The 16,195-nt window shown below is 33.3% G+C and overlaps 3 protein-coding genes across 4 annotated transcripts; all 3 read left to right on the forward strand.

The window, feature by feature from the left end:
* Nucleotides 1–912: 912 nt before the first annotated feature.
* On the forward strand, nt 913–4,790 carry LOC105792656 (RNA polymerase sigma factor sigA). The gene is made up of 10 exons (XM_012621329.2): nt 913–1,118; nt 1,627–2,432; nt 2,516–2,714; nt 2,811–2,903; nt 3,077–3,205; nt 3,377–3,430; nt 3,515–3,592; nt 3,694–3,756; nt 4,165–4,277; nt 4,448–4,790. Exons 2-10 carry the CDS (start codon nt 1,771–1,773, stop codon nt 4,554–4,556), a joined length of 1,500 nt encoding a protein of 499 aa, XP_012476783.1. The 5' UTR covers nt 913–1,118; nt 1,627–1,770; the 3' UTR covers nt 4,557–4,790.
* Nucleotides 4,791–6,910: 2,120 nt separating this feature from the next.
* LOC105792658 (maltose excess protein 1, chloroplastic) lies at nt 6,911–10,559 on the forward strand. Of its 2 annotated transcripts, XM_012621330.2 has the most exons (9): nt 6,912–7,238; nt 7,720–7,893; nt 8,457–8,747; nt 8,996–9,085; nt 9,283–9,384; nt 9,480–9,598; nt 9,777–9,839; nt 9,929–9,990; nt 10,130–10,559. In XM_012621330.2, exons 1-9 carry the CDS (start codon nt 7,005–7,007, stop codon nt 10,210–10,212), a joined length of 1,218 nt encoding a protein of 405 aa, XP_012476784.1. In that variant the 5' UTR covers nt 6,912–7,004; the 3' UTR covers nt 10,213–10,559. The 2 variants fall into 2 exon arrangements, with proteins under 2 accessions (XP_052491265.1, XP_012476784.1); XM_052635305.1 differs by lacking the exon at nt 7,720–7,893 and having other exon boundaries at nt 6,911–7,238.
* Nucleotides 10,560–11,701: 1,142 nt separating this feature from the next.
* LOC105792659 (cytochrome P450 89A2) lies at nt 11,702–13,503 on the forward strand. The gene has a single exon (XM_012621331.2). It carries the CDS (start codon nt 11,735–11,737, stop codon nt 13,277–13,279), a length of 1,545 nt encoding a protein of 514 aa, XP_012476785.1. The 5' UTR covers nt 11,702–11,734; the 3' UTR covers nt 13,280–13,503.
* Nucleotides 13,504–16,195: the final 2,692 nt, after the last annotated feature.

Consider the following 16,195-nt stretch of genomic DNA (forward strand, 5'->3'; position numbering starts at 1 on the left):
ACTATTATTCCATAGTAAAAATATATATCAATAGAAAAAATAACGAGTGAAGCACACAGGTAGTTGAAAGAAGGGTGACGTGGAAAGTCGACACATGGGTTTGCTCTTCTTTTTGTAGGTAAGTGTGTGGTGGCCAACCCAGTCCCATCCACATTTTCATTTTCAGAATTAAAAACTAAAGGGTAAATTGCAATTAAGGTCATTAAACTATTAGTAAGTTTATATTTTGGTCATTTATTACAAAATGGTCATTAAACTATCTCAAAGTTTTCTATTAACTCATTGTTGCTATGTGACTTTCTCTATTCGCACCACCTAAACCATCGAAAGCTTTACTTCTCCCTTTTTTCTATAGTTCAACTTTTTTTTATGAAAAAGCTTTAAACATTAAAAATCTATAAATTAAAATCCAAATAGCCTTCTCTTTTATCTTCGACAATAATTATCAAATCAACTTAGATCTAATGTGTGTTTTCTACTCGTTGATATGTACTGACCGTTGAATAATCGCTCGGAATTCACTTGCCAGACTTTAAAAAAAAAAACTTAACAACCCAATGACTTCTTAAATAAAATTTTTCGAATAGTTCAATGATTATTTTGTAACTTTTTAAAGTTGAGTGAAAAAATTATAAACTTATTATTAATTTAGTGACCTTAGGCGTAATTTATCCAAATTTAAAAAAATATAATAACAAAAAAGTTTAATTAAAAAAAAAAGGAGAGAAAAACAAAAAAAAAAATAGCAAGATGAAAAGAGCTATGAACCACTCACAGGACCCTATCTGCTACAGCCCATTGAATATCTCCTATTCTCCTCCCCAATCCAATATCCCTTCCAATTTTCCCTTTTCTTTATTAATAAATAAATAAAAATCTCAGTATATTTTGAACGTTATATATATTTTAATATTTATTTATTAAAAAAATAATGGAGAAACTTGTAAGAAAACTGTGGAAGACAGGTTTCAACTCCGACAACCTCATGTTTTGCTAAATATTCTGATTTCCACATTGGAACATTCGTCTCTTTCTTTCTTTCTTTCTTTTTTCCTTATATTTCTTCTTGGGTGTAACATTTCCTTCCTCTTTTAGCTAATGTCTACCATTTTTTTGAGGTATGCTTTTACTCATCTATTTATTTTTACGTTTCTTTGCATAAAATGTCCATTGTTTTCATTTTCCCTTCATTACATAGATATGGGTTATTGAATTTTAGTGTATTCTTGTCGTTCCTTGTTCATAAACAACTAAAAATTACAGAACTTAATATGGCAGAAATGGAAACTTATTCCATTTGCAGCTCTGGTTTGCCTGTATTTTTTTTTTTTTTTTGATTTACAAAGAGTCAGGCGACAACATAGGATATGGACACTATTCATCCAAGTTTGTGGAAATTTCTTAATGTTTGATGGTTTACAAGCTTGAAAATATGAGTTAATTTTTTTTATTGCTCTAGAAATTACAAATTTAGAGAAAAAAAATTGAATTAGTATTTTTGTTAGCATTTGTTTGCTTTTATTTTCGTTTAATGTCCTACTTCCATGTGTGTGTGTGTGTGGGTGTGGGTGTATTCCTTTTCTGTATTTTGAGAGAAATAATCCTAACATTTTTTACTCTTTTCAGTGACAGAATACCTTAAAGGAGTTTATCATATCAAAGAAGTTTAGCTTAATTGCCTACTGAATATACAGTTGAAGAGTTGTATGAAATTGAAACAGCTTGTTAAAATTGTGTGATGGTAATTGTGCCATCCGGAGAAGAAGCTGTATGATGGCAACAGCTGCTATTATCGGACTTACTGTTGGAAAGCGATTCTTGAGTTCTTCGTTTTCGTATTCCGATATCATTGAGAAGCACTCGTATGCCGGTGATTATGGCGGAGCTCCACATTATCAAACTGCTCCCACTAAAAGTTTAATAGTTGCAAAGAAATCATCTAATTGTAGCCAAAGTGTTCCTTCATATGATCGGCGTAGTCGGTCGATCAAAGCTCTTAAGGAGCATGTGGATGCTGCTTCCCTTGTTTCAACTGCCGAACCTTGGTTTCAGGGATCCAATGATTTTGAAGAAGAAAGCTATGAACTTGACTACTCTGTGGAGGCTCTTTTTTTGTTTCAGAAGTCTATGCTCGAACAGCAATGGACTCTTTCATTCGAAAGGACAGTGTTCACTGAATCACCAAGTAGAAAAACTAAAAAGAAGGTACCTGTTACTTGTTCTGGGGTGTCAGCTCGGCAACGGAGATTCAATACTAGGATGCAACCTAATGCTAAGCAGCTAAGATCATTGATCAGTCCGGAGCTGCTTCGAAGTCGTTTGAAGGGTTATGTGCGAGGTGTTGTAAGTGAAGAGTTGCTCAGCCATGCGGAAGTTGTTCGATTGTCGAAGAAAATCAAAGCCGGACTTTCCTTGGAGGATCAGAGATTGAGGTAAACTATATATGATGTGTATGAATTGAATCATTCTAATTCAGTCTCGAAATTCAGTTCTAATTGTTGTAATGAAATCCTAGACTGAAGGAGAGGCTCGGGTGTGACCCGTCCGATGAACAGCTTGCAACTTCCCTGAAGATTTCTCGTGCCGAGTTGCGTTCAATGTTAATTGAATGTTCATTGGCAAGAGACAAATTGGCAATGAGCAATGTTCGTTTGGTTATGTCCATAGCTCAAAGATACGATAACATGGGTGCTGAAATGCCTGATCTTATTCAGGTAATTCATTATATCGACCATCTTTAAATACATGATAAGATATCAATTTTTCCGGTTTTACTGCTTGATTAACTTCTTTTTTTGATTTACGTGTAGGGTGGTTTGATCGGACTATTGCGCGGCATCGAAAAATTCGATTCTTCAAAGGGATATAAAATTTCAACTTACGTTTACTGGTGGATACGTCAGGTAATGTTCATCTCTGTTTGTGAAGAAACATTGTAGAGATTAAAAATAGATTTCGTAATACTCAACTCCATAAATGTAATATCATTGTTCCCAAAAGTGACAGGTCCTATTAATACGAGTGTCGCATATGGATATGTGTGACAAGATCTAACAAAGTTTGCACTTTATCTCAGGGTGTATCGAGAGCATTAGTTGATAACTCGAGAACTTTAAGGTTGCCTACTCATATGCATGAACGACTGGGATTAATCCGAAATGCAAAATATAGACTCGAAGAGAAAGGAATAACGCCAACTATTGATGTAAGTAGCATCCACTACTATCATATGGATTAAGTTTCAGTGAATTACGGTTAATCCGACTAATCATTATACTTCAAAATCAATGTTTAATATCTGTATCCGAGCCTATTTTAAGCTTATTTATTCTATCAGTGGACTGTAACTAATTAATTGGTAATGTTATATTTCCAGAGGATTGCCGAGAGTCTGAACATGTCTCAGAAGAAAGTCCGGAATGCAACGAAGGTACAATACGCCCGAAAGTTACTTTCCAGGTTAACAAATACAATTGCATTTTCCGATCCTCACACTATAATTTCATTAATGCAGGCAGACAGTAAGGTCTTCTCACTCGACCGCGTTGCGTTCCCCTCATTGAACGGTCTTCCCGGAGAGACTCATCATAGTGTAAGTTCCGCTAATACGAACCAACTCAATAGAATCCTGATTCCCTTGATGGTTATTTCATGTTGTTTACTAGTAACCAAGTTTCGGTTTTATCTTTTCAGTACATTGCAGATAACCATGAAGAAAACAATCCTTGGCATGGAGTAGATGAAGGGGCACTCAAGGTAAATGAATACTTTAGTTCACTGATCTCTAGAAAACTATCGAATGAACGGTTTATAATCGTAATGTTTGCACCTCTTTCTCATTCGTTTGGCTCCATCACCAGAACTTTTGACTCGGGTTTAACTTTCTTTCACTCCGATAGCACTCTACTAAGCCTTTTCTTAGCTGACTATTAGTAGATTAGTAGAAATTGAACATCGATCCTAAAATGGTCATATCTTCGTTACTTCTTGTCTTGATGGCTGCTATGTTTCTCTATGCATTGTCCATGTGCTTCGTGAATTGGATTTGAACCGATCAAAGAACTTTCCAAGTAAAATAGTTTTTATCCATGAGGATCCGATTAGAGCACATTTCTTTTCTGCAAGTGATGTCGTATGTAATCTTTATGAATGTTACATTTACAGGATGAAGTGAACAGACTCATCGGTATAACACTGGGAGAACGAGAAAGGGAGATCATAAAACTTTATCATGGTCTCGGTAAAGAAAGTCTTACATGGGAGGACATCAGTAAACGGTGAGTTCATTCGTATCTGCAGATTTCTAACCATATACCACCTTTATTTTTCGAAAACATTATCATTCAACAACAGTTTTCCTTCCACTTTCATATTTCTCATGCAAATGCCATTTCGTTTTTGAGTTGTGTTTGACATTTTTTTTTTTTATCTTTTGTTTATTCTTCAGGATCGGTTTGTCGAGAGAGAGAGTCAGGCAAATCGGGCTTGTCGCGCTGGAGAAACTAAAAAACGCGGCGAGGAAGAATGGAATGGAAGCTATGCTATTGAAACAGTGATTTTCGAAATTCAGACATAAACATTGGTAAAAATGATTGTATATATATACAGAAAGCAAAATTGTATCTTCAATGTCAAGACTAAAAGGGCATGGCTGCCATGAACTTAAAACTCCCTGTAACCAGAGTTCAACAAACTGACTGTATTACGGATCGGGAAAAAATTTTATGCATCGAATTTTTCTGTAATTATGATGATAAACATGTTGTTTGAATGCATATAGTGATTTTATATTTACAGTATTTCGAGAATCACTTCCATCATACTAGCTTAGCCAAATATCCTTAATTTATAAAGTTATTCAAATTGTGATACAGGGAAGGCCGAATGAAATGGTGATCTATACAGGGTAACTTTATACTGCTTTGAAAATTTAGTTTCGCAATGTGTCCTTACACCGGACAATACATTTATAAGAGAAATTTTAATGCTAAAATTTTATACGATAAATTCAAATTTTATGCATTTATAAGATTTTCCAAAACTTGTATGTATAAAAATAACCTGACAATACACATACAATTCAATAAAATTTAATAAATTTTCTTAAAATTTTCTAAGAGATCCTATAAAAGAAATCTCTGAGATATATTATGATTTTTAAGAACAAAAATTCCCCAATGTTTTTTAACAAAATGCAAACTTTACAAAAATTTTAACTGGTTTTTTTTATACACTCGAAATGAACAAGGTAAAGGCAAGAAATCATGTCTGATACCAAATGATAGCAAAGTCAAACAATTCAAAAATAAAACACCGGAAGAATGACAGATTATTATCTCCAGCCGTTGTCGAAATAAAAACACTTACAAAGAAAAGAGTAACAGTATTGAGGAGAAGGTTAAAGTTTAGAATACAAAACAAAATGGTCAAAATCTTCCAAATACTTAATATCACTTTACTAGATTGAATAGTTTAGCTAGATGAAATTATTTTATGCTTAAGGACCTTGATTAATTTTTATACATATTTATACTAACTCTGCCGTTTTCTCCTAATTTCATGACTATAATTAAAGGTTATAGAGTACGTAAATAAAAATATAGAAAATGGTTTCTTGTTTTAGTGAATATTTCAAATGGTGTTCACAATGTCAACCACTAATTAAGGCAACTCCCACGTTGCCCAAAAAACCTACATGCACAACATAACCCAAATCTAGAATTCCAGTGAAAATTGAAACAACGATGACAATACAAGATTCATTACATTTATATCAAATAATAAAGTTGAAACTTGTTGAAAGATTAATTTCACCGAATATTTTACTTAAAATAATAGAATTTACCACCATTCTCTTGGGTGGCACCGGCTGGTTTACTCTTTGCCTTTAGCTAGGTTGCAGCTCGCTTCGAAGCAGCAGCTGGTAGAGCCTCAACTCCACCTGCTAAAGCCAGGATACTACGAAATTTCTGACCGTCTTCTAACCGGCGTAGGTTTTCCAACTGGACAGTCTTCCTCCTCATGCACTCCTATAGTTGCTTCTTCTTCCTTTGCTCACTGGCGAACATGCCCATCCTGGTCTCCATAACCATGCCACCATAGAGTTTAAACGCCTCTGCATACCTAGCATCACCTCTACGCACCGCAACCTTGTCAGTTCTTATACCTTCGACTTCATACATGACGTAGCACTGAAGATTAAGCTCATCTTCACTTGGCTCTTGGAATAAAGATGCTGGACGGTACTTATCCCGCAAGGCAACTCATTCTCCTTATCGCCCTCTGTACTGGCTAGTCGAGCACAGAGCTGGGCAATTAAAGTGTCATACCTCATCCGCAGCCTGCTTTGAGCCTTGGTGAAATCATTCAGTTGTGGCACGAAGATCTGCCCTGCAACCTCCTGTACTTCTTGGTCCTCCCCGAATTTGTGGAGCAACTTAGCCTGCTGCTGCTCGTAGTTGAGACATTTTTATCAAGCTTTTAACTGCTTTGAAATTTTGTTAATATTTAATTAGATAAGCTAAAATAAGAAAATGTATAATTAGCAATGTAGTTCAGCAAAACAAAGCAAATGATAAACAAGGCAAACGAGGTACTAATGCAACCTATTCTAGTTTTTAATTCGAAAGAAATTTAAATTTAAATTTCGTAATATCAAGTTTGATTGAACTAAATTTAAATTTTTATACATTAATTCTAAAGTTTAATTTTCAAATTAAACTCTAAATACTCGAGTTCAAATAATATCGAACTTCAAAATTTAAATTAAAGCTTGAATTTAGAATTATTCAGATCAACTCGTCTCGGTTATACTATCTGAAAATTAAATAAAATAATATGCTACTATCTTCTATAACTTTCCACGTGTCACATCTAGACTCCGTAGACTCCCATATCAATCATCCCTCCAAATCCAAAAAACAAACAGAGCTCACCTCCCTCTTTGTCTTTTCACTCACCCTCTCAAACTCATTAACAGATATTTTTTGGTATCGAGCGGTTCAATGGCTGATTCATTGAGTTTGCCTATAGCCCCCATTGCTGCCAATTATGATCACTCTTCCTTGCTTTCTCGAAACTCCGCTTTCTCTTCACGTTTACTGCCTTTTAAGTGCTTCTCTTCCGGTAAGAACAAGTTGAATTTGTCGTCTCTGGGTCAATACTCCTTCCACTCGCTCCACCACCGAGTCGCCCCGATTCGTGCTCTCGATTCAGACGTTCCTCACCCGCTTCACAAGGTAGATTACGAACTCTTCTGAAATTCAATTCCAAAAAATATTTAAACAGTTGCAGTTATTGACAGTGACAGTTCATTGATAATCATTTTTTTATCCTTCTCTATTTATTTATTCATTTGTGATCACTATTTTGAGCAATCGAATAAGGAATTCAATTGAAGCCAGATATCTTTGAGAAAATAACAGATTAATTGTTAAGGTGGTGGTTTCTGTTCTTCAATTTTCACTGTCCACAGGTTAAAAAGATCGATTACTTTTTAATATGATTTTTCTTCTGTTTCTCAAAGGGAAAATAGTCCTTCAAAAACCCTACGTGATCGATTGGTATTGCAATTTCACGCATTCTAGGTTTAGGTAAATCTATAGAAACAAATGGAAGGGATTTGGGATTTAAAGATTAACTTAACCTATCTGAATTTGTGCATGTTAAAATGCATTCATCCTTTTTTTTTTTCCTTGTGTTTGTTGTGGAATTTGAAAGGGATCGGTAGATTTTAAGAGTAAAAAGAGCTATGAGCAATGGGATTCATTGACATCAACGTTTTCAGGAGCTGCAAATATACCATTTTTATTGCTTCAATTGCCTCAGATCATCCTCAACGCACGCAATCTTCTGGCAGGAAATAAGACTGCCCTTTTGGCAGTACCATGGCTGGTAATCTAGAATTGCAGTTAGATTATTTTCTGGTTTACTTAAGATTTATGTTCTTCTGCTTATGTATTATTGTTTTCCTGGTACTTTTATGATATCTTGAAGCCAAAAGTTAAGGGTTAAAGAGCACGTGAATTATTAGAGAGGACTTCTGGCGTTTTATCAATTATAGTAGGAGCAATAAACTAAATATCAATGCCTTCTCTGTTTCGAAAATACCCACACGAACCCATGAACTTCAATTCCTTTCACGAGAGCAATGGAATGATGAATTCAACATATTTTGTGGTTTAGTGTGAACGATATGTAAATAGAAAATAGATACAAACTTGTATAGGTTTTTTTGTGGAGTCATGAGTACAGTTTCCCCGGCTTTTAGTCAGCTGCAAAAACAGTTCAAGAACCTCTATTTGTGACAAGGTTAATCTCTGCTGAGCAGTTGTTATGCCCTTTACTTTACGGAGCTTTTATAAACTTAAGTTTTGATGTATTTCTTGAATTTGTGCAATGGACCAAATGAAGATGTTGTTTCTAGGAACCTAAGGAAGGGGGTGTTGTACATGCAGGGAATGTTGACTGGTTTACTTGGAAACCTTTCATTGCTTTCTTACTTTGCCAAGAAAAAGGAAAAGGAGGCTGCTGTGGTGCAAACACTAGGAGTGCTATCAACATATGTGGTGATTAGTCAGCTTGCGATGGCAGAAGCTATGCCTCTCCCTCACTTTATGGCCACTTCGGTTGTTGTGGGTTCTGGACTCATTTTAAATTTGTTGAATTACTACAATATACTCAACAGAAGAATCTGGCAAATTTGGGAAGATTTTATTACTGTTGGTGGACTTTCTGTGCTTCCCCAGGTTAGCTCTTTTCCCGCTGTTCTCTGCTCGCACTTAAAAATCCCTGTGCACACACAAACTCGAACATGATATATTTACAGATCATCTGTGCTTCCCCAGGTTAGCTCTTTTCCCGCTGTTCTCTGCTCGCACTTAAAAATCCCTGTGCACACACAAACTCGAACAGGATATATTTACAGATCATCAAAATCTATGTGTGTGTATATATTTCAAGCCTCTCACCATCTTTTGTACCAATTTGAGTACAGATAATGTGGTCCACATTTGTCCCATACATACCCAATAGCATCTTGCCGGGGGCAATAGCATTTATTCTAGCTGTAGCAGCTGTAACTATGGTAAGATCTATCCGCTACTATATGATATGTTAAATTTTCTGTTTCTAGCAATGAGCTTAAACTTTTTCCTTTTATCATGAAGAATTGGCAAGCAATGAGACTCCTTGTTCCTTCTATTTCGGTTGTTTTAGAAACGACTATTAAACATAGGCAATACAATTGCACCCTTTTAAACTTGCACCTGCCAAGATTTGCAGGCACATACGGGCAAACTTTCAGAGAAAGGTGTGAAATTCGTGGGAGCTATCTCTGGATGGACAGCAACTCTTCTTTTCATGTGGATGCCGGTTTCACAAATGGTAATTCATGTTTAAAATTTTGTATCTAAGGCTATGATCAAGTAAATTGGTTGATTCGAATGCGTACCTGATTAAGATTTGTGCTTCCTTTTCAGTGGACAAATTTTCTGAATCCTGATAATATTAAAGGCCTATCAGCGATTTCAATGTTGCTTGCTATGACTGGAAATGGACTTATGATCCCCCGTGCACTATTCATTCGTGATTTTATGTGGTAATTACTCATTAAATCTTATTTATTATTTTGTTTTTTATAAATGAATCCAGCTACTTGTACACGGTAGTAATACCAAGCAGACTGAATGTTAAGTGACATCAGACTGGACCACTTTGAGTTCTGATTGTCATTACATCATCTATCCTTATTATTGTTGATTCTACTGACTTTCCAGGTTCACTGGTTCTACTTGGGGGACAGTCTCTTATGGTTACGCGAATATTGTATGCTTATACATGTAAGGGCCGTGCGTTGTATCGTACAGGTTAATTTTTATTTCCTGTTTCATATCATGAAAAGCGTCTCAATCATTTTCTACCATTCCAGCTTCAACTCTATCGGCCGGGAATTCTTCATTGCAGCAACAGTCGGTTTAATTTCATGGCTAGGTTGTTTCTCCACCACTATTAAACTATCCTATGTCCTTTACCCTTATCAACCTGAGACATAGAGTAGTGAAAACAAATTTAATGTGTTTTTTACCTTAGAATTTTGAGATGTATCTAATTAATCTCCCTTTACCAACAGGAATAACACTCTGGAGAGACACCGTTGTGCATGAATACGAATCGCCAATACGAACTTTGAAAGAGTTGGTTTTTGGATCATAAGTCGAAGACAGTACCACAAGCTGGAATGATACAAAAACGACCTGGTTGCGTGATCATATATCCCTTTTGCCCGGATCTGAATCCGGTTTGCAGCCGGATACTCTGCCAACTAGAAAGCTATCCAAAACTGTATTACGCTGTTATATAAATTTTGACACGTTAATATATTCTTATCGTGTTTTTGTTATCTTTTTTCCTTTTTTGTATCTAATGTTAAGTAGGTTTAAGTCTAACAAATAGAAAGATCATTTGTACTTAGTACTGGGATAGAATTAAGGATGGGGATAATACAATTCTGTAATAATAAAAATAATAATTGGTAATGGAGAAGCTTTATTCTTGGCACACTCCAAGCAAGCTTTCTTGGTGGTTGGATATTTAGTCTTCATATTTCAAAATATGAACAGAAATTTATGCTAAATGTTAGATGCCGGACTTTAGTTTTCACCATGATAAGTTGATTCCTTTGGTGTTCAAACAAAAAACGGTTCTAGATGCTTGAAAAAAAAATAATTCATTCGGCTACTTTTATCATTTCATAATCAAATCAATCTCTTTTTTTGTTTTTAATTTTTAATTTTTGATAAATTAATATTTAAATCGTTTCACATTCAAAAGCCTATAATTGTGAACATTAAAAGTTGGATACTTTTTTTCAAATAATAATAAATAATATATGATAACTTTATTTATAATATTTGAGCTACCGTGTGTATATAAATGAGGTAAATTTTTGAAATAAAGTGATGGGTTTTTAATATGTGCAACCTATGTAAAATAGAATTTTAACTTCACAAATAGTATATGAAATAATTTTTCATATATATTTAATTACCAATGGATTTAAGAGTTAATTTTGTATAGTTTCTAAAATTAAAGTAATTTTTTGAGAGTTTTAAATTCATTATAAAGGTTTTTAAGTTTTCATAACCATCCCAGAGTTTTTTTTTTATTTCTTCGATTTTATTCTTTCGCAATGAAATTTTCTTTTATAAATTTGAATTTTCCCATCTCTTAATTATTCCTTTTATAATGTTAAATGACAGAATTTTTGTAGAACAATCTACAAGAATTTATTTTTATTTATTATGCATCTTAAACTGATTTAATTATAAATAAAATCATTTTTAATATGATCTCTTTGAAAAATATTTAAAAGTATTAAATTTCTTAATTTATTTGTTAACTAGTTAATTTAATTAAAAGTCACATTAAATTTTTAATAAAATAATAATATTTATATATATCTCATGTATTATAAAAAAATAATAACATAATACCTCACCGTTAAATTAAATAAAAATAAAAATTTATAAATAGATACTAATAATTTTATTTAAATATAATTAATTATTAATAATTAATTATATTTAAATAAAATTATTAATATTTATTTATCAATCCTCCGCTATTAATAAAAATAATAATAAAACAAAGAAAAAGACAGCCAAGATAGTCCTTTATAAACTGAAAACCCAAGTTTTTATTCTTCACATCATCTTTCCTCCCACGTACAGAAACAATGGGAACCTGGTTCCTTATCCTCCTCGCAGCCGCCATTGTTGCTCTGCTCAAACCTTTCATCAACCTCAATTCCCCTTCTAAAAAGCCTCCCAAAACTCTTCCTCCAGGCCCTTCCACTTTCCCCATCATCGGCAACCTCATATGGCTCACCAAATCCTTCTTCGAAATCGAACCCATCCTCCGTACCCTCAGCTCTAAACTCGGTCCAATGGTCACTCTCCACATCGGTCCTCATCCCTCCATTTTTGTCTTCGACCGTACCCTTGCTCACCAAGCTCTTGTTCAAAACGGTTCCATCTTTTCAGACCGCCCCAAAGCCCTTCCCACCAACGAGTTCATGACTTGCCACCAACGTAACATCAGTTCCGGCACTTACGGCCCCACATGGCGGCTTTTGCGCCGGAACCTCATGTCGGAAATCCTCCATCCTTCGCGTATAAAATCCTATTCCCATGCACGTAAATGGGTTTTGGACATTCTTTTGAATAATTTAATGAAAAAGTCAAAAACCGGAGAACCAGTTGAGGTTTTGTCTCATTTCCGACATGCCATGTTTTGTTTACTGGTTTTGATGTGTTTCGGTGACAAGCTTAGCCAACAACAAATCGAAGAGATCGAAGTTGTCACTCGAAAGATTCTTTTGAGTTCTGATCAGTTCAATATACTTAATGTTTGTCCAAGTGTTACCAAGGTTTTGTTTCGACATCAATGGCGGAAGCTCTTCCAGTTACGTAAAGATCGAGAAAATGTACTGCTTCCATTGATAAGAGCAAGAAGAAAAGCTAAAGATGAATCGAAAAACAAGGAAACTGATGATTATGTGTTGGCTTACGTCGATACTTTATTGGACTTAGAGCTGCCATTGGAGAAAAGGAAGTTCGATGAAGAAGAAATCGTGACATTAACCTCTGAGTTTCTTAACGCCGGCACCGATACAACCACTACAGCTCTACAATGGATAATGGCAAATTTGGTGAAATACCCTAAAATTCAAAACAAATTATGGCTCGAAATCAAAAGTGTAATGGGAGATAATGATGATGAAGAAATCAAAGAAGATGATTTGCAGAAGATACCGTATTTAAAAGCAGTGATATTGGAAGGGCTGAGACGTCACCCGCCAGGCCACTTCGTGTTACCTCATCGTACGACGGAAGACACCGTGTTGGGTGGTTTTTGGGTGCCGAAAAACGGAACGATCAATTTCATGGTGGCGGATATGGGGTGGGATCCGAAAGTTTGGGAAGATCCGATGGCCTTTAATCCCGAAAGGTTCTTGAAAACCGATGATTTTAATGGCGAAGTGTTTGATTTAACAGGGAGTAGAGAGATTAAAATGATGCCGTTTGGTGTGGGAAGAAGGATTTGTCCTGCACTTGGGTTAGCTCTTCTTCATTTGGAGTATTTTGTGGGGAACATGATATGGAAATATGAATGGAAAGCCATGGATGGAGATTCCATTAGCTTGGAAGAGAAGCAAGAGTTCACTGTTGTGATGAAAACGCCATTAAAGGCCCAGATTTCAGCTAGGAAGAAGATATAAGTTAGCAGACCTAACATTTCACTATGTTATAATCGTTTTAAAATATCTATATATTACCCAATACATATGTTTTTTGTTATACATACATATATATATATATATATTGTATTAAGTTGATTTAGATACATATAACCTTTTAACCTTTACTATCATGTTGTATTGTATGCACTATTAGTTTGTCATAATCATCTTTATATAAGTATTATTACTTGATGGCATTGTTATATGCATGCATGTGATTACTATTTTAGGGTTTTATCTTTTAAAAGCTTATCAGCATAATTAAAATTATAAATTCAATTACAATTATATCATCAAATTAATCATTGAAAATTCACTACCGGTAATAGTGAATAACTCTCGGTTAGAAAAATTATGAAAATACCCTTTCATAATTAGAATAAGTTATATTATTCGATAGTACTTCATATTTTTATTAAAAAATTACATGTGATTAGATTTGAAGTTGTGTTATTCGCATCAATAAAATATTAACTTTACCACTTACCCAAAATTTTTATTTTAATATAATATTTATATTTTAATTATATTATGCATAATTTATTACTTTCATTAATTGTATATATTGATAATTAGTGCATTTAGTATTCTTAATATGTATTTACGTGTTTAAATTTCATTGTACTTACAATTTAATTTTTTATTTTTATTCTAATACCATACATATTTAATATGTTATTATTAATTAATTTCAAATATTAATTATTAAATATTATTTTTAAACTAATTTTATATTTTAAATACATAATTCTCTCATGCATATGCTCATTCGATAAAATTTCTAATTTTAATAATTTCATTGTCATTTGTAAATTCAATACAATAATATCTAGATGGGATCTATATTATATTAAGTTATCCTTTATATATAATATTATTTTTGCACTTTTTCCGATAATATGTCGTCTTCCTTGTATAATCATCTATGTGTCATCGACTGCATTTCACTGTCACCATTTGCAAATAATTTTTCCCTAATAAAGTCAAAATAAAATAATAATTAAATAAATATTGTTTGCCGGATTTATATGAGTCAATTTAAGATGACATTTTCAAGATGATTTAAAATTTAGTGTATAAAAATAAAAATAAAAATTTTTAATTTTCTGAACATAAAATTTATTTGAATACAAATATGATAAAGAAAAAAAAAGTAGGAAAATTTATTGAATCATAATGATGTCAATATCCGCATATGAATATATTTATTTCTTACATTTAAAGATTATCAAATCTAAATATTGTGTGTTGGCTTGATGGTTAAGGTGTCCATCGCCCTATATGTGACCTGAATTTAAGTCGCACTAATCTCGTTACTGTTCTTCTCTTATAATTTAATAATAATAAACAAACTATCTTTTGACATTGGACTTTTCTTCATGTTTACCTATGCATGTAGTGAGGGAGGTTCCAAGTTTGACATTTGCTTGCTCGTCGTCATTTCCTACCTTGTCTTTGTCTTACAAAGTTTTTTATTTTAGCCAATAAAACATGATTTTATGGTCGCTCCATCTGCTTTCTTCATATGCATTTATATACCTATGTACCAACATTTAAGAAATTTTCAATGCCTATAAATTAAATAATAAAAAAATCAGCACCCAATTGTTTCATTATAGATTTTTATCATATTTGTTTTTTTTTATACAATATTTAGAAATATTTATAACCCCTCAACCTTTAAATAGGAGGATAATGCGCTACAGCGCATTCGAACTCATGTCCTCCTGTACTAACAACTATGCCAATACTAATCGAGTTAAAACTCAATCGACCATTCTTCTCACTTAAGCTAACATCATTCAAGTGCTCCTATGAATTAAGCTTACATCATTCAAAATTGAGTGTGAATTTTTTTATGTATGAATATATGTTTAATATGGGTTTATCTAATCTATATTATTATTTAAGTTTTTATTGAGTTGGTGTTAAGAGTCAACAGTACCAACTCGGTTAAGAAAATTACGAAAAATTTTATCTTAAATAAAAATAAATTATATTATTCAAGGGTATTTTAATATTGTTTTAAAAGTCAATAAAAATTGCATATAGTTAAATTTGAACCTATACTATTTACATTAATAGAACATTAACTTTATCATTAAAACCAAAGCTTTATTTTAATATAATATTTACATTTTAATTATATTATGTATATTTTATCACCTTCATCAATTGTATATATAATATTGACGACAATACCATGATAAACCATACATTTTATTATTTATTAATTAGTTTCAAACCATACGTTTCATTATTTATTGTATTTTATTTTAAAACTGATATCTGTGTTTTAAATATGTAGTTTTCCCATGCATATACGTGTTACTTTTAATGGGGTTTTTTCTTTGACCAACAAGCTCTTGCCATGTGGCTTTTTTCCCCCACAATTATAACACTTTCCTTCAATTTTTTTTGTTGTTGACGTGGTTATTCGAACCTTCCCCTTCACGAATGCTCCTTTCGCCTTAATGACCTTTAGATTTGTCATCATTTTTCTTGGACTCGCCATTGTCATATTGCTTGAATCTCCTTTCGCCTCTACTGGCATATAGAGTGCCTCTTTTTCTTTAGTGAGACTCCTCCCATTTGTTTAGTTAATGCTTCTTGACAAACTAGCAAATTTTCAAATTTGACAAGTGATGGTTGATTTTGCCATCCTTGCATAGTAGAAACAAAACTCCTATATTCTAGCCTCAACACATGGATGATGATTCGTTTCACCCTAGTATCATCGATAGGAGCTTTAGGATCCAACTCAGAATTCTCTCGACATAACATTTTTGCTTTGTGGAAATATTGTGTTATTAACATATTTTCTTGTGTCACTAACAACAATTCAGTTTCTAGAAGTTGGAGCTTCATATCATTCTTTTTAGAAAACAACTTGGA

Source organism: Gossypium raimondii, chromosome 8, assembly GCF_025698545.1.
Source record: "Gossypium raimondii isolate GPD5lz chromosome 8, ASM2569854v1, whole genome shotgun sequence".
Lineage (NCBI taxonomy): Eukaryota > Viridiplantae > Streptophyta > Magnoliopsida > Malvales > Malvaceae > Gossypium > Gossypium raimondii.

Excerpts from the sequence above, each read along its gene's own strand:
- LOC105792659 (XM_012621331.2), top strand. The coding sequence starts at position 11,735 with ATGGGAACCTGGTTCCTTATCCTCCTCGCAGCCGCCATTGTTGCTCTG.
- LOC105792656 (XM_012621329.2), top strand. The coding sequence starts at position 1,771 with ATGATGGCAACAGCTGCTATTATCGGACTTACTGTTGGAAAGCGATTC. Across the intron at positions 2,715-2,810 it reads AAATGCCTGATCTTATTCAG|GGTGGTTTGATCGGACTATT; the intron begins GTAATTCATTAT and ends ATTTACGTGTAG. Across the intron at positions 3,431-3,514 it reads AAGTCCGGAATGCAACGAAG|GCAGACAGTAAGGTCTTCTC; the intron begins GTACAATACGCC and ends TCATTAATGCAG.
- LOC105792658 (XM_012621330.2), top strand. The coding sequence starts at position 7,005 with ATGGCTGATTCATTGAGTTTGCCTATAGCCCCCATTGCTGCCAATTAT. Across the intron at positions 9,385-9,479 it reads GGATGCCGGTTTCACAAATG|TGGACAAATTTTCTGAATCC; the intron begins GTAATTCATGTT and ends CTTCCTTTTCAG. Across the intron at positions 9,599-9,776 it reads TTCATTCGTGATTTTATGTG|GTTCACTGGTTCTACTTGGG; the intron begins GTAATTACTCAT and ends CTGACTTTCCAG.